A 24,257-nucleotide genomic window follows, 5' to 3' on the forward strand; every position below is an offset into this window, starting at 1 on the left:
TGTATGGAGTAAGAGGTTCAGAGCACTTTTGTCTTTGAAATCAGTTCTTCTTGTCTGAGTGGACAGGAGGAAAAAGACGTTAAAAACGTCCTGATATGTCTGATTTTGTGAGAAGGCAAGATGGCAGTGGGTCAGTCTGTCTGTCCCATCCATTGTCCGACTTTCCTATGTACCTGCACAGGCTTATGCACACAGAATCTCTGGTCCATATATTTCATGAACTGAAGTGTAATTGAGGGCTGCAGTTACACTAGACATGCATCCTGCAGCTGTGTATGGTCAGTTGAGAGGAAATTAACTTTCCTTAGTTGCCTTCAGTGCCTTCTGTAGAAAACATGGCTCCCACTTTAGGTACAGGCATCCTACAAACTGAAGAGTTGGAAAACAGCAGCACTGAATTTCCCTAGTTTTCAACAGAAAAACAAGAAAAATACACCAATCCTAAAGAAAGAAGCAAACAACAAAAGTGTGTTCTTCTTTAAAGTAGTAGCTCAATATCTGGACTATCATAAAACTCAAACTATTAAATACTCAGATTTTAAGGCACCATTAACACGGTTGTATTGGAAAGAGACATGCATTCATAGACTTCTATGAGAGTACCTAACCATATAATGAGTCAGTGAAAGCATTGCTCAAATTACGCTGCAGTTCTGATGGGTGTGCTCCATCCTTTTAAAACTCTCTAGCAATGTACTTGTTCATTTTAAGAAAAAAAAAAAGACTGAGTGGTTTGGGTTTTTTTTAATTCCTGACAAATTCTAGTGGATGGAATTTCACAGGAAATATCTCTAGTAATTGCATATCTTGTATTATTGCTTGTGGTAAATTCCTGGCAACACTACTGAAGCAGTCCTGCAAAAACACATGCTCCTGCTCTGTTCTGACAATGTACTGCTTCAGTTACTGCCTGTTATTTAGAAGTTATTTCAAACTTCTGCTTCCACTGTCAGGATAATGGAACAAGGATCTTATTAACTGACTCCAGGTGCTGGTAGCTCATACCTCAGCCTGATCAATTTGTCAGCTTTTCTAATCTTTTCCATTCTTTTCCTTCTTTCTGACTGATGACATTTGAGACTTTCTCAGAGAATTACCATCATTGCTATATTGTTGCCCAGCTAACTAGGCATTAATGAATGGGAATTTTGAGATCCTTCAGCTACCTTTCCTATGGCCTATGTAATTAAGACACCAATTCCCTATTTAGTACTGACAGCTAATTATTGCATGTTACTCAGTGGGTAGTTTATTGAATGTCTTTTCATCTTCCAACAGTATAAATTGAGGCTGGCATGGCTAAGTGTTAAAATTAACTTTAATACACTGAGAACGTGGTAAAATTTCATTTCATTGCAGAGTTTATAGTCCAATGAGGCAATGGGGAAACAGTTTTTTAACAGATCAGCAAGTTTACATAGAGATCAGATACTTCTTTTCTTAGTCCCAGTTTCTTCTTTTTACTTGTAAATAGAAATTGGAATGACTGTGAAGTCTTGATAAAAGGTATGTTTGCGTCTGAAGAATTTCTTTATATTTGCTGTCCTGTTTAGACCAGGTTATATAAAGTTGTTTGACAGTTCAGTTTCAGAGGGGATAATCAGTGCTTTATTTTTGAAAGAGACCTCATTTTTGGTCTAGAAAGAACAGTGCTTTCTCTTTGGATATGGAAAAGTGAATTTAGTCTCAAGATGGGTAGCTTTCAGCTTCACAGTGATGCCTACACACAATCTGCCATGGCTGCGTCATTATCTTTGAACCATGACACCAAGCGGGACTCAGCATTCTTGGATCTTGATCTAGGTTGGCCAGAGACAATAATAAATCACATAAACACACATTTTATTTTTTAGCCTTGTGACAGCTGTAGTTATCTCTAGTGCTGAATGTCTTTCTCCTCTACTAGGATTTTATTTGCTTTAGCATATGGAAATGTCAGTGGGAAATGCACAAGTTTTCACTTTGTTTTTTTCAAGCAGAATAAAAAGGGTTTGAATTCTTTAGTGGAATGAAAGTAGTTCAGGAATCTTGAAAGATGAAAAATAGTAAAAAAAAAAAGTGGGAAATAGCTATATTAACCCTTTCTTCCTATTATGGTTCAGTTCTGTGTTTTTAAAGATATTTTCATTTCAGCCTGACCCCTCACATAGAGCTTTAATACACTATTAAATGGGCACTTTTTTGGTACAGGAAGACAGAGGGTTTTTTTCTGAAGGCTAGTCTGGAAAGAAAAGAATCTCTTAACACTTTTTTTTGTATTATCAGAAAAAAAAAATAGAAATACACCTTTACTTATTTTCTGCCTCATTTTCTACATTCATTAAGATTACAAGTGCTCCAAGATAGTCACTTGAGAGCACTGTGGCTTGTGTTCCTACAAACCATAAGGTTGTAAGGACACAGATGTTAATTGGAAAACAAATGAGAATTAATGCTTCATCTGGTGTTACTGTGATGTACCCCAATTTAGGATAATAGATAAATTGCATTAGAAAATGCCAAAGGAAATTCTCTGTTAAATAAATGAACATTATTAGTAATGTACTTGGTTTACATAGTGACATAAGCATTAGTGCTGTTTTGTTTATACTCACCTTTGCATTCAAGTTGACTCTATGTTTGTAGTAAAAAGTAAGGTTTTGTTTTTATATCACTTCAAGCCACCCAAGTCTCTATTTCTGCTGTGAAAAATTGTTATACTTAAATATGTGTTGCAAAAAAACAAAAAACCCACAACAAAACAAACAAACAAGAACCCCAACCCAAAACCACAGATACACGTAAACAATAAAAAAAAAAACCAAAAAAAAAAACCAAAAATGCACAGCCCATGTACCCCACAAAATCCCCAAAAATGCTCACATGAAAAACCAAGCCACTTTCAAGGTGATGTCATAAGATGGCATATGATCATTCCACAAACTGGACCACTAAGCAGGAAAAAATGCCTCTCAGTTTTCAGTCTTGAGGTCCGGTTTTCAACTACCCTTAGGCACATACAGCAGTTGAATAAATCTGGAAGAAAACATTCAGACAGTTATACATAGCTCGTATCCTTTTCCCACTGGTGTTTCTTCTTCCTGCTTCTTCAGCAACTTTTGGAAGCCTTAAAACAATCTTCTGTAAAGTGAGAGGTGCACATTTCCTTTAAACCCAGCTATCTGCTGTATCTGAAAGATGTCCTCAGCAGAACTGTTTCACAGTTCACAGGAACACATTTTGGCTTGCATTTCTTTTTGGTTGCTTGCTAGTGTTTTGTTTTTACTACACCTTTCACAAATTTGAAACAAAACCAGGTCTGAAAATGCCACAGATTTACAGTAAACAGTGGAAACAGTTGAGTCAGTTGAACCGATTTCACTTCCCTAATCAAAGGTGCACAGTATGTTTTGAAAAATACTGTATGATACTTCTAAAATTGCAGTCTATGGCAGCTGAAACTGCTGCCCAAACTCTTTTTTGGCAGAGCAGTGAAGAGTGGTTCTACTCTGATGCTCAAAACCTTTTATTTAAAACAAGTGCATGTGTACTATACCTAAGTAATATACTATGAAATGAGAGAGAAGTAAAGTGTAAGTGGTACGTAATGATAAATTGTTTTATGGCTTATGTTCAGAGATTAATTGATCTTCAGTTAACTAAAGCTGTTTGGTTTTGCTCTTGGTTTGTTGTTCTGTTTTAATTCTTCATGCCAGCAGTCCAGTTTCTAGGAAAACATTTCTTAAATGTTGGCTCTAATTTCAAAGACTGTTATGAACTCAAAGGTAGTTTCAGCTTTTTTGACTCTTACTGAAAAAGTTTTTTAAAATGGTATAGTAAAAACACATTTTACAAGTTGAGAGACAGGATCTTAGCATGTGATACACATAGTGGCAAGGATATTGGCTTTTAGAGTTTGCAGGCGGTGTGTGGTTTCTAGTTATATGCACATAGTTAAGTAAAGTAACAGTATTTATAGAATTTTAATAAATAATTTTCTTGACTGGGACTAAAAAAACCTTTTATTTTTAAGGACTTTGCTGGGTTGTAGGTCTGAGTTGATTTTTAAGGCTAAGACCAACAGTCTCACAAAATAGGTCAAAAGAATAGTCTATAGCTTTCTTGTGAATAACAGCCTTCCAGATGTCAGGATGGTAACATTTTAATAAACAGTGTTTTACAGTATCCCAGAATTGTTCAGTCTTCAAGTCCCCTCACAGGTAATTTAAAACTCATACAAATACAAACACAAAGAGTGCCTTTGGCTTCCATACTTCCATCCCAGATTTTTCCCTTCCTAGTCTTTGTTCTCTGTGCTAAATATGTTCAGCTTGCTGGTTTTAAATTGTATGGTCAGGAAAGTCTGTGGCAAGGCAGAGGGTAAGAAATGCTACTTTGTTTGTCCAGAATCAAGTGCAAGTGATCTTGGTCTGGTGAGAGGCTCTCCAAAACTTCTCCACTATGAGCAATATGGTAAAACTTTATGAAGTTATTCCAGTTTGCCTGACATTACAGACAGCATGTTTAGCTTCAGGTAAATGAACTTGTATTTATAGTCCTTTTTAGTTCAGGGCGATAGAAATGTTTCACTTCATTGTGTCAGCTTCTCTGGCCTGACCTCCAGTAATGAAATCGGCACAGCTGTTTTGTTTTTTTTTTTAAACAAGGGAAGTCCATACATTCAAGCTCTAGAAACTTATTTGTATGCTTCTGATCAAAGCTTTTCGGCTCAGTGCTTCCTGACTAGCAAATACAGTGATGGATGCAGGTGCTTAGTGGACTTAGTGACCCGTTTAGTCCTTTCTGGGACCATGACACATGTTGAAGGCAGAAATTGAAGATGAAGGTCATTTCCTGTCATAGGTAGATTTTTCCCTTACCATTCACTTAGGAAGCATGGAGACCATATGCAGTATTAGGGCTAGAAAATAAAGATAATGTGAAGGAAAGTAGTTTTATGGCAGTATTTTGGAGTTTTATGTAGTATTTTGTCCTAGTCACCCTAGGACAAGTGGTGTTACTGATCATTCTTGTTTAGCATTAAGGAAGACACAAGATTGAATGTTTGTGTCCAAATTTCGGTATTGCAGATACCGTGTATGCTAAATTTTAGGGATTTTTTTTTTTTTTTACCTTTTCACATAGAGAAGGGCATAATTGGCAAACATTAGTTGCTGTTTATCTTACAGTATGTAACTTAAAATTTATGTTGAGCACAGATGTCTTTATTTGCCACAGCATACCTTGTGTACCTGGCTTGAATGTTTATGCCAGCTTCTGTGTCTGTGCAATTTTGAAATGAATTTGATGTTTTTGCCATTTTTTAATAAAACAGGTTTGTTTATTTTTTATTTATCAGTAGTCTATGATCTTCTGCTTGGTGAACTACTTGCTACCATCTTTACAGTTAATAAAGTTCTACTCTCCCATGTGAGCTACACACAAAATGTGCAGAATTTTATTGTTATAATTTGTTCTTTTGTTGTGGTCCTTAACATAACACTTTGCACAACTGTTCACACAGTTATTTTCAAATAATTGTGCTGTGGCTTTATTACAAAGCTAGCTAAAGGCTTCGTATTGAATGTTGTAAAACTTCTTTTCTTTACCTTGTGTACCAAGAAAGAGTTGTGAAGGTCAATTACTAGATGTATTTCTTTCTGTCCTTCATTAGATACTGTCCCAGGCACCCAAACAGTTAATCCTTTGAAAAGCTGTAGCTTGGAGAGCTTTCCACAGCTCTGTCTGGAACAGAGTTAAATTGCTTGCTGTTTTAAATAACAGTTAACTTTGTGCTACAACACACAAGGTTGTCAGCCAAGCTGGGTAGATGGCTTTGTCTAGCTGGCCTGCTGAAATTCTGCGAGAAAAAAAAAAAAAAGGTATTTTCAGACCTGACAGTTAATTGAGGGGAGGTGCAATGACAAACAGTTACTCTTATTTCAGCACTGTCAGTTTGATGGATCAAATATGAAAAGTTTATGGTAGAAACTTTTCACCCTACTGAAATGTCCAGCATTCTCCAAATGTTTTGTGAAAATGGTGATATTTTTCATTGGTCTGAGGCTTGATATACAAAAGATTCCTTCCCAGGCAAGAGGCAGAGGTCCTGTAGCTGCCTGGTTGCTTGTCCTTCTGATCCTGAAGATGGCCATCTGACACTTGGCAAATTCCCTATCTTCTGTCTCTCTGCCAGTTCTGCTCTTGCTGAACCTTTTCCATACAGGGGGCAATTTTTGCCTTTATACATGGGGGAAAGGTACACAAATGAGACAGGCAAGACTGTATTATCTGGCAAGGAAAATTTTGTTTTTTTCCCCCAGCTCCTTCTTTGTTTCATTTAAAACAATTGCTAGCTGGGAAACAAGGGAAGAATGAAGGACCAAAAGAAGGAGAGTGCTTTCTTGCTTGCTTTCTTGCTTTCTGTCTTTATTTTGCACTGTTTTTTACACTTAGTTTCATGTTTAAAAATAAGTAAATAAACTTGCATATTATAAGAAGTTTTGCGGTTTTGTATTTTATATGCATTTGTTTCTCGCTAACAGTTATGTGACCACTTGGATAATCACAAGCCTAGCTGTATCCTTGTGGAGCAAAACGAATGGCAATTTTTGACCTTCTGTATCTGGATTTCCACTTGCCATTAAAGGAACCATTCCTATATGGGCTGCTGTGTGTCAAAAATTAGCAGTATTGAAAAAAAACCCCAAAGTAACCACAAAACAAAACAAAATTAAGTGGATGGAGAGGGAGGCAGGAAAGAGTTCATTTCTGCTTTGACAGATGAGGATTGGGCAGTTAATTACTAACAGACCAAAATGCTTTTGAAGTTTTTTCTCTTTCCAAAAATTCCACCACAGCTTGTCAAAAACCTGATTTAGAAAGGGTTGTGAAGGAATAGGTAGAAAGAAACAGTGTAAAACCCAGGTCAGACTACAGCCAACTCAAAGCTGGAGGTGACTTCAGCAATTACTTTGTTAATTTTTCTGCACCAGTGTGCTTGAATTGTGCTTGCTTCTTGCAAGCATCAGTCAGCATCTTTACAGACCATCCCTTTGCCCAGCTTCCAGTCTACCCCTTGTCTTTGGTGTTATGATAGTAGCATGCTGTGGGAAGGGGATACTTAAAGCAAAATGGGAGATGGTCATATATTTTGTTCATGTTAAGAACTAATCTGTAGGAAGCGTGTTGAATTTCAACAAAGCAGTTAAAATTTACCCCATGCTACCTTTTTGCATTATTTCCCCAGCACAAAAATTGATTCCAGCTTTATTCACTGCTTAAGCTTACAGTGTTACAGTGACCAAAGTAAGGAATAGTTATTCCATGTCAGACTTCATCATGCAGAGCAAGTAACTAGCTTCGTGTTGCAGATAGACTCCTACAAGTTTCATTTGCATTAGCAGTGCAGGTAGGGCTCGGAATCTAACCTGAGCTGGGAACTTTCTTCCACCAGCTCTCACTGCATCAGGTCATCTTTGGATGCTGTTTGCGTTGCTATGATAGGTACTTTGTGTGACAGACTCTCTCTTGATGCTGCACCAGAGTTGATAGTGGTTGGGTGTACTATTTCCTGATCATTCAGCAACAAATAACAGAGAACCTGCTACATGCAATTTTACTTCTCTGCACATTTTTATGTGAGAATAAATATTCAACAACATTACATATCTGCCAAAACTCTCTCTCTTTAGCTTTCTGGGCTGTTTTAACATCTTCTAGGCAACAGTTTATCCCTGCTCTGTAGAGATAAACAGCTGTAGAACAAAGAGAACATGGCAACATATAAGTAGATACATTTGTGGCATCTGCATGAGCATACTGTCAAATATCATTACTCTGTCAAGACAGTAAAAGTTGCAGTAACAGTCATTAAGTTTGCCGTAGGAGCTCATCTTATGTTTATGTTGCTAGTTAATTGTTCTCTGGGGTGAGGTATGGCTTGAAATAATTTCTCCTTATTTTGTTCACTTGACTTTGTGAGTTTAATCAGTGAATAAAATTGTTTTGCAGGATTTCTTGTGTTGCAGTGATAATGCAGGGCTGCAGTATGTGGTGAACTTTGAAATGTTTCCTTCAGATGAACCAGTATCTGCTTATCCAAGCTGTGTTACATAAAAACCAGGTGCTGAGCTTGCCCAGTAGACAATAGACACAGCAGTTAATCTAGAAAAACTTGACTTATATACAAGCACACTTCATTAGGGATTCAGAAAGAAAGTAGGTTGAATATTTTACCATGCCAATATTGCTGGTATTTTTAAAGCATTATTACCAGAATATGTGCTTATCTTAAAAAGAATTTAATATTTTAATGTGAAGTAGATACTTGTGCTTTGAAGGCTTACCTACTTTTCATTTTTTCATTGCTCAATAGACTGTTGAAAAGTAAGGGATGACTTTCACATGGATAATTCAAGCTACTTTATTTATGCTCTTGCCCTACTAGTCTGCTTTTTTTTTTTAATATATAAGAGGTCAGAAAGCAAAGGTTTGTGTACTTGCTTTGTCAAATGAAATTTGAGAATGAGAAGGAAGTCTTCAACACAAGGTACATTCCTTGTAATATTTCAGTGTTCTCAGCAAGTTGAAAACAGGTGATAACTTCATAGTTGATATTTTTTCATATAGTGATAGGGGAAATGGCTTTAAACTGAAAGAAGGTAGATTTAGATTAGAGGTGGGAAACAGAATCTCTACTGTGAGGGTGGTGAGGCACCAGAGCAGGTTGTCCAGAGAAACTGGATGCCTGATGAACACTTGAAAGTGTTCAAGTACAGACCAGGCTGGATGGGGCTTTAATCAGCCTGGTCTAGTGGAATGTGTGGTAGGATGTAGGTGATCTTTAAGGTCCCTTCCAATTCAAACCATTTATGAATTTACTTTCTTTCCCTACTAGATATAACTCATATACAGCTTGTGCTATTTAAGCAAGTATAGTAGTATTTAAATGGAGAAAAAGAAAAACTTCTTTTGGGTTTGTTTTTTGGGTTTGTTTTTTATTTGAAAGTCAAGGGTGCTTCTACCCTGTTTTAAGTAGGAAAAGTAATTTCACTGGAGGAAAAAGTTCATTGTGTCACAGATAATGTGAAAGTTAAAGCCCCCAGCAGAAGGCTATGAGAAATCAACATGTGGTCAAAGTACAGATTATTTTTTAATGCTGTGATTTTTTTGTATTGCTTTTTAATAATAAAACACCTAAGGAAATAGAAGGAAAACATTTGTTTGACCAGCAGCTTTATGCCATGCAGTATTTTCTTCTGTCAGAGTAGCAACTAGCGTTGACTTTTCCAGCTTCTTTCTGGTTTCAGTGTCAAGTCTTCTTAAAAAAAAAAAAAAACAACCCTAACTTTTAAAACACAAAGGAGTTATTTTCCCTTTATTTTATCAGGCCATTCTAATTATTACTTCACCTTTTGATTGCTTTTCTTGAATGACCTTGGTGTAGGGCATTTTTTCTTCCTTAAACATCTCATTTGAGCTTATGTTTAATTTTTACTTTTGCAGTTGTTTATCCATGGGTGGTTTTTTTAAAATAGTTCTGTCTTACTGTGATTCAAGTTACATAGAAGACAGAAAGACATTAACATATGTACAACAGTCATGTTATGAAAGGCTTGCAGGTTGAGTTTTTGCATATCAGATAATACCTATGACAATGAATCCAGTTTTCATTGCTTTGTTTTTATTATAATTTAACAAATATATTTCCAACAGTCTTTTGTTTCTAATACCTCCAACCTTCAATGATCTCAGACAATGAATTTCACCTAGTTCTTTGGTTAATTGTATTCCATAAGAGGGAGTGGAGGAGTGTGTTGAAATCTCTGTATTGGGTTTTGATTTGTGTGTTTGTTTTTTTAATTAAAGCTAAAATACTGTATTATCCAAAGCATTACATATATGTGACAGAAGTAACAGGGGAAAAAAGGACAAAAGTTGCATTCTTGTATCTTGCTATATGTATTTAATATATAAATGATACAAAGCTGATGAATGTTTCATTGACAGATGACCTAGAAATAAAAATACAGTATTTAATTTTCCCAGGAAGTTTCTCCTCATATTGAAAAAATGTTTCTACCATTTTGCTTCACAATCTATTTTAGAAAAATACTCCGAGGCTTTTAGCCACTTAAAAACCCGAGGATAACAGAATGTTGCAAATACTTCTGCAGCTTCTAAACATTTTGGAAGTACTCAGCTAAATTTTTTATAAGTGGAAAAGTGTGAACACCAACACAGACGTTTATATCCATGTTAACAGTGCTGATATATTACATTATGCTCTAGATTTTGTTTTACTAAAAGTTAAATTTTTCTTAGATTTACAACAGGTTTGTGTACATGTCATCTGTAGGTAGTAATACAGGAAGTGCTGAGTTCCAGTGCTAGGAAGTGCACAAAGGAATGCTTATTTCTTGACTTCAGTGCTTTCTCATTTAATATCTTATGTGGGAAAATAATAATGCTATCCCCTCCATTTTTCTGTAGTGGACCAGATCTATCATCTAGCATCTCCTGCTTCTCCTCCAAATTACATGTATAATCCTATAAAAACATTGAAAACCAACACTATTGGGACATTAAACATGCTGGGTAAGTGGAATTTTTTTTATTACTTTACTTGGTTATACATCATATAATCCTGACAGAGTTGCTGGGGGGAGGGGAGGATGAAGCAAATGAGTTCCATGTTTTAAAAAGTTGTTTCTTTACGCAGAATAAGGTTGGGGGTATTTTTACCCTCTGAAGATTTTTGTCATTTTCCTTTAAATATATCTGCAAATGAACACTGATAACATGGTTGTCAAAGCACAAGAATTTTGTGCCTGTAAGTTGCCTATGGAGTGTGCAGTAATTGCAGAAGTAATAGGAACAATTAAGAGCATGGGATTTTTATAGCACAGTTGTGTTCATGACTGCTGTGTTCACTTTGGTGACTGTGGAACATTCCCACAATTACCCTAAGCGAGTGTTCCTTTCCACCTCAGCAAATGTTGGACTAGGTGGAACTGCCCTAATTTAAACTCCAGACATCAGGAGTACTGCACCCTCTTGTGCTTGCCTTGGCTAGCAAATTCTGAAAGAGTGTTTAATGTCAAGCATCATGCTGGATAATTACAAGGCAATGTTTTCAGCTTTGTCTGTTAGTTTTGAAGCTGGGAATAGGTCTGTAAAAAGAAGACATCAAGCCTTCTCTACTTTTTCCTCCCATCTTTCTGCCATTTGGTATGATGCAGTCTGATCTGAGTATCAGTGATCCTAAGAATTGTTATGAGTCAGAAAAGCTCTTGGGCATTAGCATAGCTGAGTTTCTTATTTGAGTGATACTCTAGAGAGTACAGTTCAGAGAATCAAGTGATTCAGAAGCTGTTGAGGTACCAGAATGACAGAGGAGAGAGATTTGTTTGTTTTGCCATGCCAACTTGCAGACCAGAAAACCATTGAAATGGAATGTGGGATAATCTGAGATGATGGGTAGGATCATCCAAGCCATTTAAAAGGGCATAATAAAGGAGAAAATTATTTTTATCCTATAAGATGTTATTCTGTATAAGTTTCTTTACATAGCTTGTCTTTAATCTATGTAAGGATGGATTTGGTAATGATAATATACTATGTTGTTTCAAGGTCTTGGTTTTCTAAGTGGAATGCTTCCTTGGCCTTTTGTCCTGGGGTGACTTTATGATGGGGGGACTTCTATTTAGATTGTAATAGATTAAGTTCTTGGATCTCGATTCAGTGCAACTGCTAGTCCCAAAAGCAGACACATCACATGCAAGTGCTTCTCTGCTGTTTCTTAAGTTTTCTAGTTTTGGAAGTGGGAGCTATGGATGTGATTTACAGCTAAATTTGCCTAGTGATAAAAATCGAATTCTCTTTAAATCAGATAAAACAGGATCATACTAAAACAGCTAGCATGAGTGAAAGATTCTTGCACTTGCTCTAATTACATTTTTCTTTCCCCATTGGCCAAAATCTAGGTTTAGCTAAACGTGTTGGAGCACGGCTGCTGCTGGCCTCTACATCAGAGGTTTATGGAGGTAAGAAGAATAAAACAGTATTTAGAGCTCTTCAGATATGACTGTGTAAAAGGATATTTACACATCTTTTGTCAGATACCAGAATGATAGATTTTCATCACTGTCTTAGCTTGCTTTTTTAGGAGATGTTCTTACAGTTTAAAATGTGAGAAGGGCATTTACAGTGCTTGTTTTATGTATCTAGTCAAGAGTGGTGGTACGACACTTTCAGTCTTGTCCGTATCTTTCCTTTGTCCTGGTTTACATCTCTTTTTCTAAAGGGCTTGTGGGGAAATTGAGTGTTGTACTCTAAAGTCCAGATGCCGTAGTGGAAACCTGAGAAGAAAGATCATTTCAATAGTAAATATGCATATCTTTTTCCCATCACATAGGAATTGTATTGTTAAGATTTAACAATTGCCCTGGTGTGTAAGAGACAAAGGATGTAACCTCCAAGCTAAGAAACTACTGGTTGTGCATGCAGGTTCTTCTGGTGTCTCTTAAAATATAATATTTGGCAGTGCTCTCCATCTTCCTCTTAGTGTTAGAAGTGAAGGAGTAAAAGAATGATGGATAGAATGGTGACTGGATGCAGCAAGAATCTTCACACATTTCCTAGGGTGTGTAACAGACCCTGTGCCTGCTAGAGAAACTTCCTTCTGTTCTGAACTATTACATAATTGATAATAGCAGTGTTGCAAGATAAATGGAGATACACAGGCACAGTACCCTGCTCAGTGGGAGTAGATTTGAGTCTCAGCTGAAAAGAACAAACAAGTAAACAAAAATGGTCAAAGATACAAGATACAAAGCTTTGTGAGCAAAAAGTGAGGGAGGACAAACAACACACCTCCAGGTGTTCACTTTTGGTGGAGCAACTTCAGAAGATTGAAAGTAAATGCCTATGCAAGAGATCACTAAGATGATTGGCCAGCCAAAGTGGCCTGAGCATGTGCAGCATTCCTACTGCCTCCCAAGCCTTAGATTATCTATGGTCAGGCTCTACAGAGAAAAATGGTAGCCCCGAGGACTCTTCTGTAACTGAACATTCTCCCTTTTGGAGTATCTCCTTTCCCACAGCATCTTTTCAGGTCTTTTTAAGATTGTTATGAGCTTTTATAATCATGTAAAACTTCTATGCATTTGTCATTGTTCTGTGGCTCTCTTATGGCACAAATTCATCCATAATAATGTCTGAGCAGCAGAAAATCTGGAAGGTTTAATCAGAACTGACTGTCAAGGTTGTTTCAAAAATTAGCTCTCAACACTAGGAAGTTCTGTAGTAATGTATGCACACTTCAAACCTAGTAGAAATTATACCATTCTAAAGACAACAAAGGAGGAGATTTAACCAAGTGTTTGTATTTTTCAAACATATAAAGCACACACCATCAAGGTTCCTAGGTGATTGTTGTTTGGTTGTTTGTTTTTTCTAATCAAGAATTTCTGTGCTGGATCAAACCAAAGGATTGTCTAACCTGATTGTGCCCAGTGATAGCTAGTAAAAATGCTTAGGGTAGAATAGAAGAAATGTAAGTACTTTGTGGTACATCACTCTTACCTCTTTAAGAAATGCAGAACATCTCTATTTTCTCCATTTTTCTTTCCTTGTTTCCTACTTTATGAAATCTGAATATGCTTTACTTTCCTGCATAACTTATAATGCCTCTTACATAACTGCTGCCTACATAACCTGTAATGTTTCCTCTGAAGCACATCAGGTAAAAGTTGTATTTATGCCCTTGAGGTAGTCTCTGTTTGCAGGGAAGAGTTGAATTTAACCCTCTTTTCAGACACTCTTTTAGGGAAAGCAGTTGCTGACTGTTGTTTGCTTGTATTCAGTTATTTTTTTAGTCTTTCATCTTCTGCCACTGCTGTTTTCATGATTCCAGTGATTGCACTTTAAAGAAATTTTGTTAAAATGTAGGATTTTCTAAAATACAGATTTCAGAGAGAAGCTATGCTGACTTGTATAACACAAATGCTCTACTGAAAGTTTCATCATATATAATCATTTTTTGATATATCATAATCTAAGGTGGGTTTTTTTCCCTCATAGATCCTGAAGTTCACCCTCAAAATGAGGATTACTGGGGGCATGTGAATCCAATAGGTCCAAGAGCCTGCTATGATGAAGGAAAGCGAGTTGCAGAGACCATGTGCTATGCATACATGAAGCAGGTATTAAACTTGTATCAGATTCTTGTATCAGTGTTTTTGCTGTAATTACTGGAGGCCCAATGTATGGCAAGACTGGAATATGTGTATTTAGAGGGAGAAGGGCAAAAGAGAGCATCTTGAGTAGGAACACTTATCCTGTTGTTGCAAAATCTGTTTTCTTTAATGGGAAGGTTTTATTACTCCCATCTGTTGTGCGTTTTCAGATGAGCAGTCTTCTTGCAGAAAATAAGCTTTAGTGTTCCTAATAGGTATAATATGTCTTTCAGTATAGTAAATAGTTTTTAAACAGATTAAACTGAAGTGACCTTAGTGTGTTGAGAAGTCAATGGGATTGAATAAGGCCATTATTGATAAATGTGTAATATTGAAGGAGAGTAATCAAAATCAGAATATATAGATAAGAATGGGGAAGGTCTTTAATGAGTACTTATATAGAAGCACTGTATTTTAAGCACTTTTGAAATGTCTTAAAATTATGTAGGTATAAATTACGGACCCTCATGAATACCTAGCTTTGTATTTTACCTAGCTTTGCCTGTTTTCAAACAAAGACAGTAACATGAGTATAAAAATGCAATTTAAAATATGCTTAAGAAATTATACACGCCAGTTTCCTTGTGTTTCCTAACCAGCAAGTAGAAACTCATCATTAACTAACATAACATTGGCTCTTTACCTGTATGTAAATCTTGCTTAATTGTGGTTCAGCTAAGCTCTAGGAGACTATTCAATTAGCAAATGCGGCTCACTAAAGAAAATGGTATCAGTATTTCTTGTTATTTGCAGCCTTAATATATAAAAGTATAAATCAAACATAGTATACTGTATTGAATTTTAAACCTTTAAATTACAAAATTCTAAGTACTTTTATAAACCTTGAAAACAGAATCAAGCTCAAGTGGTAAGACTTCAAGAAATGGTATTTTAGTATAGAGTAGTAATTTTGTCTTATCTCTTCTACCAGACTGAGAAGGCAGAGGTTTTGTCTCCTTTGTTCTTTGTTTTAAGTCATTTAAGGTCCTACATGGCAATACTGCTCTTGTTCAGGATGATGTCTCCAGTATTTCACTGTAGCAAAATATTCCTTGTCAGTCTGGAAACCCATTTGCAGTTGAAGATTGCAGTTTTTTATGAGAAGTTCTTGTGCTAGAGGGTGTTGCATTTTTTGAAGGTTTGTGGTACACACTGCAGTATTCTTTTAGAAGGGCATGAATAGGTAATTTTTTAAATCATGGACTATATCTTAAAATCACAGAGTGAGTCATTATAACAACTCATAAGTTTTATGCAGGATTTACAATGAATAGGAAAGGTTTATAAGGTGGAAATGCAGTGCACACCTACATTAAGGAAAAACTCATGATGCAAATGACCTGTCTGTCTTAGAGGCAGCCCTGTGACATATTTCTTGTACTTTGTTATGGGTTAGTGAGGTCTGCCCAACCTTGTCCTATGCTGAAATGTATTCTGAAACACTGTTGAGCTGGTGTGGGGAAAAGAGAGGGGTGGGTAGGAATGTGCCCTCTGTTGACGGAGTGACCAAATTATTCTTTGTCTGCTTAAAATGGCAAAAAGCCCAGAGATTTCTCTCCTCAATTTAGTAAAAAGACACCACATAAGACCTTTAAGACTTCACCTCAGACCTGAGGCTGCCCAATTAGACAGAGACCAGAAAGTCCCGCCTAAGTAATTCACTAGAAAAAGAAAAGAACAAAGAAAATAATCGCTTTTGTAGAGTGTTTTAGCAAGAGCAAAAACCTCTTGCCCCTAGCTCAGGTTTTTCTCTGTAAGAGTTTTGTTATTTTGCTTTTTATTAAAACTTTTTCTGTTTCCAACACTACCTCAGAAGCCATCCTGCTAATTTTATACCATTCAAGATAAATAAGCTATCTCAAGTGCAATAAGTTCTCTAAAAACTCATCAAACCTAGCTCAAAGAAAAACCTGTCAGGTAGTCTTTAGGTGATATGCTGCTACTAGTGGAGGAAACTTTACCTTTTGGAAAGGGCTGATTTCCTCTATGCAGATAAGCATTCTGCTTTTAAGAGGATTTTCAGTGGGAGTGACCTAGGCACAAACAGTAGGATTTGCACTGTTTCAGGCTAAAATATTTCCAGAATCTCTCAGCTTCAATGAAAAGAAGAAACAGAAAAGTTATTTTGCATTTTTTGGTCATTTCTTACAAAGATTTCCATCATCACACACATTGCAAGCTACTTTAAATACCTAATAGTGTTTCCAGAAAATGTGAAGGAAAACTGAACTTCTGCATTATACTTCCAGACAGCCTGTTTGAATCAGAATAGTTTTTGAATCTAGTTGAAGTTGACCATTTACTGTTGCCAGAGTTCCTCAGTAGCCTGTCCTGGCCAAGGCACTTTTAGGGCATTCTTTTCTGTTGGTGGTGGTGTTTTGTTTCCTTATTTGACCCTATGAATTAAGCATTTCTTGACTTCATCACCTGAAAAAGCAGTGGGAGGGGAGTTTCAGCACACAGTATCGCAGTGTGAATTTTGTGCTTTGTTCAGGACTTGCCATTCAGTTATCTGTTCAATCTTTTAAAAATTGCATTTGGCATTCTGGAGCTACCTGGAAATCTTGGTATTAATGTTTGCTCCAATACTCTGGATTAATTTAAATATGACTAGAATCTGATACTACCTTCATGGCAGGGATTTGCATCATGTCTGTAAGTGTGTTGTAAATAAAAATACACACCAATTTAAATGCTGTGTATATTAGGGGTGTTTTGTGAACTAGATTTCTTTCTTTTCTTATACTACTGACCTGTAAGGAAATTCTCCAGAGCTGAAGCAACACTTCAGGTTGCTAGGGAATATTACAGGACAATTTTTCTTCTTCCACTTCCTTCATCCATTTTTTCATACCAGCTATATGACTCTGAAGGCTTTGGTGGTAAGAAATGGGCTTGGTTGTGATACAACTATCACATTAAGTGATAGTTTTGGAATTGCCTTAAAATAGCTGAAGTGTTGAACTATAAGCATAACATTTCAGCTGTAAAATTGTAGATTGTGTTCAGGAACATGCATTATGCCCAAAGTATAGAGTCAGATGATTGAGGCTGTCCTTCCTAGCTTGTTTAGGAGCTTTAGTGTTTATGTAATTCAGATCTCAGCATTACTGTTTCTGTAAAATAATTCTAAAAATCTATTAGTAACAGAGTGTTAATGGCATTTTTTTATACAATTGACAGCGCATAAAAATAAAATTCCTTGGACCCAACCTCACTGTAGGGTATTGTAGCTTCAACACATCATAGATGGATCCAGTGTACAGGGTGCTAGTAATTCTGCTGTGATTGCAATTCAGAGGTTTGGGAACAATTTTGCGAGTTAATGATCTGTGAAATACATGGGAAAGACTATGAATCAGTAAGAAAGTGACTGTTAGAGCAAGGAATGCTGATAACAATCTAAGTAATTTTGGCTGATACACTGGTAAAGATTTGTGTCAGGTCACAGTGATACCCCTGCTACTTTCTGGATTTCCCCAGCAGATTTTTTTTAATTCCAGTTGTCTGCCGGAGAGCAGACATTTGTAGCTTTTCCTTTCCTGATCTTTTATGCAGGGTGGTCTAACTTCTTATACTTGCTGTTTAGATAGACTCACAGACTTTACAAAGAAGGAAGCACTGGTAATTAATAGGAGATGCATGCCTGATACCCTTGTTGTGAATTACGGCCACAGCATACCATATTCAAATTGTTTTGGTTAAAAGAAACTTGGTATTTGAATTGTATTGATCTATTTTCTAAGACAGTCAACACAAAGAAATACCCCTTTTTAAAAAGCTTATAAAATTAAAATATGTGTTTTTAAATTAAGAAGTTCTTATAGCATCCTTGATACCCCTGATAGTTCCTGGACCTGGGATCTCTAAAACTAATTCACCAGCAAAGACTCATGCTGAAAACCATGGACAGCTTTGTTTGGCAAGGGAGACTGCATAATTAATACTACATTTTGACTGATGGCTATAGAATAGTCTTGAGTACTTATTCAGATGTGGTATCTCTGTAAGCAATAACAACCTTTCCTGCTTCTTTACTGTTTCTTTTTATCTGTACAGGCACAGTCTCTGTGAAGAAATTCATACTGATAAATAATAGAGTGAGCTGAAGTGTTTTGCTAGTCCATAATTCTGTATTTTATGATCTTGCTCTCAGGTTCTTTTTTGGATTGCTCAAGGAATTTTCTTTCTGATCAATCTGCTGTGGGAAGGCATTGTCTTAAAAACTGTGAGGGCAGAAGACAGTTGATCACATTTTATCTCAGCATTAGGGATAAATCTCAAGCTCTCTTACGTTTGGCAGTATAAATATGAGCCAGAGAGGGGTTTTTTCTTTCTCTAGGATGTAATAAAATACTGTACATGACTTACTGCTGCAAATCTGGGGAAGTAACTGACTTTGATAATGGGAATATGGTAGAGGTAGTCAGTCATTTCTACATGTTATTCATAATATTCAGAGTAACAGGATATAGCTAAGACACAGTTGATACAAAAAGGAGTAGAGTTTCTCAGCATATAAAAAGGATCACTCTAAATGAGATTTTAATGAAACAGTGAAAGGAGACTTACGACAATTTTTAAGTTACTGGCTCCAAAATCTCTTTGTTGAAGACTTTCTTTTGAGGAGACAGATTCTAGTTTTTTAGCTGCATAGAAAATAGATTTTTCAAAGCAGTAGGCTGCAGGGAAAAGCTTTGCTAGGTGGTGCTATAAATAAAAGGTTACTCATTTTAAAAGACAACATTACAGTGGGATGAGGTGAATAAATAGAAGGGAGAAGAAATAATGGGTTCATTGTTACTATGAGTAAGTGCTTATAGAGAGTGTGTTGTTTTTCTTTTCTAGATCTCTTGCTAGTTTCCAACCAATACTGGAAAACAAGGCTGCTGCTGTAGCTTGTGCAGTGCAAGAGAGTCTTTTTTGTCAGCATTGTTTAATGGGTTATTTTTATCTTGAATACTAGCTTCCAAATGTCTTATTTTCTGCCCTTGTTATTAATGGCAGTACCTGGAAGCTCATGGAAATACAACCCTTTCCTGAAGAAGTCAGTGGCCTTCTTAAGATAAAGTGCTGGGCAGAACAAAGGAAGGAGCAGCTCTGTAAGAGTATTTCCAAATGCTGTGAAGGCTTTGGGAATGGTTCTGTAATGTGCTGCTGGAAGTATACGTTTGAAATGTTACACTGCTGTACTTGTTTAGCTAGCAAGAAATAAAGAGTATGTTCCCAGCTGATGCATTTTGCATGGAAAGGGACTTTGCTCTTTCCAGAGTCTTTTTCAACAGGAAGGACCCAGTGGCTGTTGTGAGGTTATTTTTTTGCCTCTGTTGTGGATACAAGCTTATTGGACAAAGACTGTGTATCTTTTCCTGTGGCACAATAGTTACTTCCCTTGTTACTGTTAGTTTACCATTTAGTTGCAAACAAGGTTTGATCATGACAAGTGAAATCTTACCTGCAGTTAAATGTTTGAATGTTATTTGACTTTCGCCACTGGGAGGTGTTGGGCTTTACTTGTACTACCTAGTGTTTCTGATTTCTCAACACCAAGTAATAGCTGATGTATTTAATGTCCCTTTTTCCTGTCTTTCACCTGTAAAAAGCTAGTTCTACTGTTTTCACAAAACATCTTTGAGGATTTGTTTATGAATCACTTGGAGACCTAAGACAGAAGGTCACATTTTCCTGCAAGTGTCTCATGTATGTGAAGCTACATTTATTTCCAAGAAGAATGTGTTTCCAGGTCTCTTCTGAGTGAAGTGTGTGTAAGCTGCAGCTTTCAACCACAGATGTACTGACAATACACTTCTTCCACATACACCCTCTTCCAAGATGAGAGCAAGCACTGGTCTAAGCCTTAGTAAAATACATGGAAAATAAAAGATGTTCTGTGTATCCTCTGAAGGAATGTTATGGAAGGAGTGTTTGCAACTCCAGAACACTGTGGTTGTGACTTCAGTTGAATCAAAGCACACAGAGTTTGCTTCAGACAAATTTTTTCCAGTAACTGATACAAGGATGTCTTTTTCTGGGATGTTGGGAGGACTAGGTAATATGAGGAGGATACATCAGCCTGTACTGAGGTCAATACCTTCTTCCCTACCTTGTGACTGTCACTCTCAGATGGTAGCATCTATCTGTTTACAGCATACCATATTGCTCTGAGCTCAGCAGTGTTCCATTTTAGCTCACAAGGGCCAAACGTCCTTCTTGTAGGCTTTATCATAAACTTCACTTGTCCAAATGAACGTGTCTATCAAAATAACTCCAGAGATTACTTCAGTCTGCAGTCTCTAACTGTTAAAATGCTTTGTCCAGAAAGGTTCCAATTTCACATATTTGGTGCATTTTGCTTTGAAGATTTGCAAAACATTCTGTAGAAAGAAATTCTGGAAATGATGAAAATATCTTCTTGGAAAAAACTACACCATTGAAGACTTTGATTTTAATGTATGCATTTCCACAGCCTTCTAAGAAGGGTGCTAGAAAACATTGTGACTGTGGTTACAAAACCATTTTATGGCCTTTGTAAAAGATGCTTCTCTGACATGTTCAGCTTTTCTAAAGTATGGACTTTTGTAATCTGTGGAAGTGCAACCTTGGTACTATATCTGCTGATTGTGAGACTTCACTTTTGTGTGCAAAGAAAATAGCTAAGTCCCAGGTTAAATAAGTTGTTATTGGAAGGGTACTATTGAAACATCTTTAAAGTTCTTAGTGGAAGAAAATGCACGTGCTGAAATCATGAGCTGTTCTAGCACTGATTTAGATTTGCATTACAAATACTGAGAACTAGTATAAATTACCTTGCTGTATGCACTACATTTTTCAGGAGGGCTGAGGAGAGATTTTAAGTGTTTCATTATCAGAAAATAGTGCATATTAAAGCTGAAGGAGCGATTCTTAAAAAGCTTTTTGTCAGGGTAGAGTTTACACTTGCAGGGAGATAGATGCTTTTATTAAAGAAGTAACAATTCTTTTTTCTTTGGCTACAGGAAGGAGTTGAAGTGAGGGTTGCCAGAATATTCAATACCTTTGGTCCTCGAATGCATATGAATGATGGAAGAGTTGTCAGTAATTTTATCCTACAAGCTCTCCAGGGAGAACCACTAACAGTAAGTGATGACTTCCTGGTGATAGGAAGAACCATTCACCTTTTTGTCTTGTCCTGATGTATTGAAAATGAGGATAGATTTTAGACAATACTGATGTTCCCCTCCTCCAAAATGTAGTATTCCAGTGTACCAAACTTAAATGTAAGGAAGTACATGTCTAAAGATGTGCTCTGTCGATGGGGTTGATCTTTCCCAGAAAGAAACAAGGCCACCACTATTTGCAATTTGCACAAACATTTCAGCATTCTTTGTATTGATGATATGAACAAAATCCAATCATTGCCATGCTGACTAAACTTCAGCAAGAATGTAATTGTAATAGAGGTTAAAATAGAATGTTCTGCCCAACATTACTGTTCTGGCAGAAATAACTGTCTGATGTTGAAAATTACTGGATCTGAGAAAAGAAGTAAGGGGAGAGTTCTTTATCTGACCAGGTCAAGTAAAATTAATTAGCAGCAATAAGCAGTGACTGAGACCTAAAAAAAAAAAATAAAGAAAATCACTCTTATATCATCACAGAATTTGGCTGACAGGAATACCAAGTGTGTTGATCTCTTTAGATACTTGGTCTTTAGATACTCTTTAGATATTTGGTCTCTCAGTTCGGAGCACTTGTTCAAATGGAGTAAATAATCTCTTGAGAGAACAGTGTCACTGAGTTGTAGAAATTGTGGTTTATGCAAACATGACGATAGTTGTTTTGTTATTGTAAAAGAAAGATTAAGAGAAACTGAAAGATCGAAACTATATTGTATTTTCCAGCCATTGCCTATATATAGGAAAGATAACCACACAAGTGACCTTGCAAAAATCATGTACAAATACTTAGTTCTGTAAAACTTATCCCACTAAGTAAAGTAAAGCTAAATGCAGGAACCTCTACATAAATACATAAATATGCTTCCTGTTTGTTTGGGAGTCCATCAGGCTGTCATTGTGCTCCTGGTGCATTCCTCTCTGAATCAGTTTTTGGGTAAAATCTTAGACCCCTGATCTTACCCAGGGTGTGCTGAAATAGGAGTTCTTTTGGACTCTGAATCAGCCTTGGAGAGTACAAGGCATACCAAGTAACAGATGGCCTGTGTACCATTGTACTGCCCTTTTGGTCCTCGAGGAAAACAAGCATGCTTTCTTTTTTGTCCTTCTTTCTGTTGCAGCAGGTTGATGGCAAAATGTGTGTGTCCTCAGTTAAACTGTGATGTTTTCACCACTTAAATGTGCCTAGCAATAGCTTTCAGAATGGAAGTATTCATATTCTAGAGACTTTAGTACTGCACTCGGTTAAACTGTGAAAGAAAATGGAATCAAACACCATTCTGTACACTTCAAGTATACATTAATGTCTCTTTGAACTTCAGCAACTTGCTCCAAAGTACTAGCATGTAACATGAGGAGACTTCTTTTTTCCCTCTAAGGTTTTGATACAAATCTGTACAGGTCACTTTGTGAGTTGTATCATTTAGAAATTACTGTGCTTCCTATTTCCCTAGACAGTAATATTTAGAGCCACATGATTTTTGATTTTTTTTTTTTTTGTCCTGATTGCTTTAAACACAAAGCTGTTTCTAAAAAAATTGTTGAGAAACCACTAACATTTAGTGGTCTCTTTGAAGCTGGCTGTTGTTAATGAGCAAATCAAAACTGCTCATCATAACCACATCTTAGTAGTCTGAAGTTTGCTTTAAATGTTTGGCACTCTTTTCTGGCTGTGAGTTCAGGCTGCACCTTCTTTCAGTGTTCCAGAAGAGGACAAAGCATCACTCTGTCCTACACCCCTGAGAAGGTTTCCTTCATGTAGAGTTCTGGTTAACAAAATGCCCAGGGATATGTTTACTGGAGACAGATCCAAGTGGAAGATGACCTTCAATGAACTTTGCCAAAGGCTCTGCAAGCACTTTTTTTTTTTTTCCATTCCTGTAACATTGAGTTTGTGTCTCAAGTGTTTCTTCTTGAGACAGTTTTCTAGAATGGTAAGGAGAAGATAATTGGGCTAGAGAGGGCTTCTGCATTTATTAACTTCCCTATTTTTCATATGGTTTTAGGTCTATGGACCTGGAACTCAGACAAGAGCTTTCCAGTATGTCAGGTAAGCCTTGTTTGTTCTGGATGATCATTTACTTCATGGTTCGGTTAGCCTGGTCAGCTTTGTATGCATGTGCATTTGCTTTACTTTTTAAAATATTTTTTTTAATACAAGCACTCAAAAAGCCATGCACCCATGAAATCTGATTTCTGCATTTCTCAGCTGCCTGGTCTGCTTTACTGGAGCTCTTAGGATCCAGCTTTACTTTCAGAAGGGAGACATGGAAGTTCTAAAAATATCAAGGAGAACAACATTAATTGGTTTAGAATTTTATTTGAGATACTAACATGTTCTTCCCTTCCAGAGGCAGCAAGTAACAGACAAGTTTTTAGTGCTGAACGGTTTGTCACTCCTTGCATTTTAATGCAATGCTGCCACCTCGTGTCCTTGGGACTGCTGTGGTTGGTGTGCCAACTGTGCACCAAAAAGAAAAAGCTATAAAAACCCATGCTGGACTTCTGGGTTGTTTTAAGCATTCTTGGCTTGGAAATATTCTTTCCCTTTGCTGAAGGTAGTATCAGTGGTAATAGATGTTAAAGAATCCCCATCAGGTCAAAGTACCCATTCCTTTCTTGATTATAAGTCATAATGAAAAGGATCTGGATTTCTATGTCTAGGGCCAAGGTGCTACATCTGTGGCTAATAATCCAACATAACTTTTGGTTATATTGCTGGGAGAAAGTAACACCAAAATACTGTTTTTTTACAAACTTGGCTTAAGAAATTCTGAAAATGCGAAGACAATTCAAACAGCAGGCTGCAAAGCAGGTGGTAGTGTTATGTTCCTATGCATTACAAATTGCTCTATTCTGTTTGAAACTCACTGGAAATCAGCCT

At 36.7% G+C, this 24,257-nt stretch overlaps 1 protein-coding gene across 1 annotated transcript in view; it reads left to right on the top strand.

Moving 5' to 3' along the window:
- Nucleotides 1–24,257, top strand: part of UXS1 (UDP-glucuronate decarboxylase 1) — a 56,230-nt gene that overhangs the window by 25,705 nt on the left and 6,268 nt on the right. The window contains exons 7-11 of the mRNA XM_053971707.1: nt 10,474–10,578; nt 11,967–12,026; nt 14,065–14,186; nt 21,215–21,334; nt 23,380–23,423. Of these exons, the coding sequence (XP_053827682.1) occupies nt 10,474–10,578; nt 11,967–12,026; nt 14,065–14,186; nt 21,215–21,334; nt 23,380–23,423 (451 nt within the window). The remainder of the gene's footprint in view (nt 1–10,473; nt 10,579–11,966; nt 12,027–14,064; nt 14,187–21,214; nt 21,335–23,379; nt 23,424–24,257) is intronic.

This window comes from Vidua macroura, chromosome 2, assembly GCF_024509145.1.
Source record: "Vidua macroura isolate BioBank_ID:100142 chromosome 2, ASM2450914v1, whole genome shotgun sequence".
Classification (NCBI taxonomy): domain Eukaryota; kingdom Metazoa; phylum Chordata; class Aves; order Passeriformes; family Viduidae; genus Vidua; species Vidua macroura.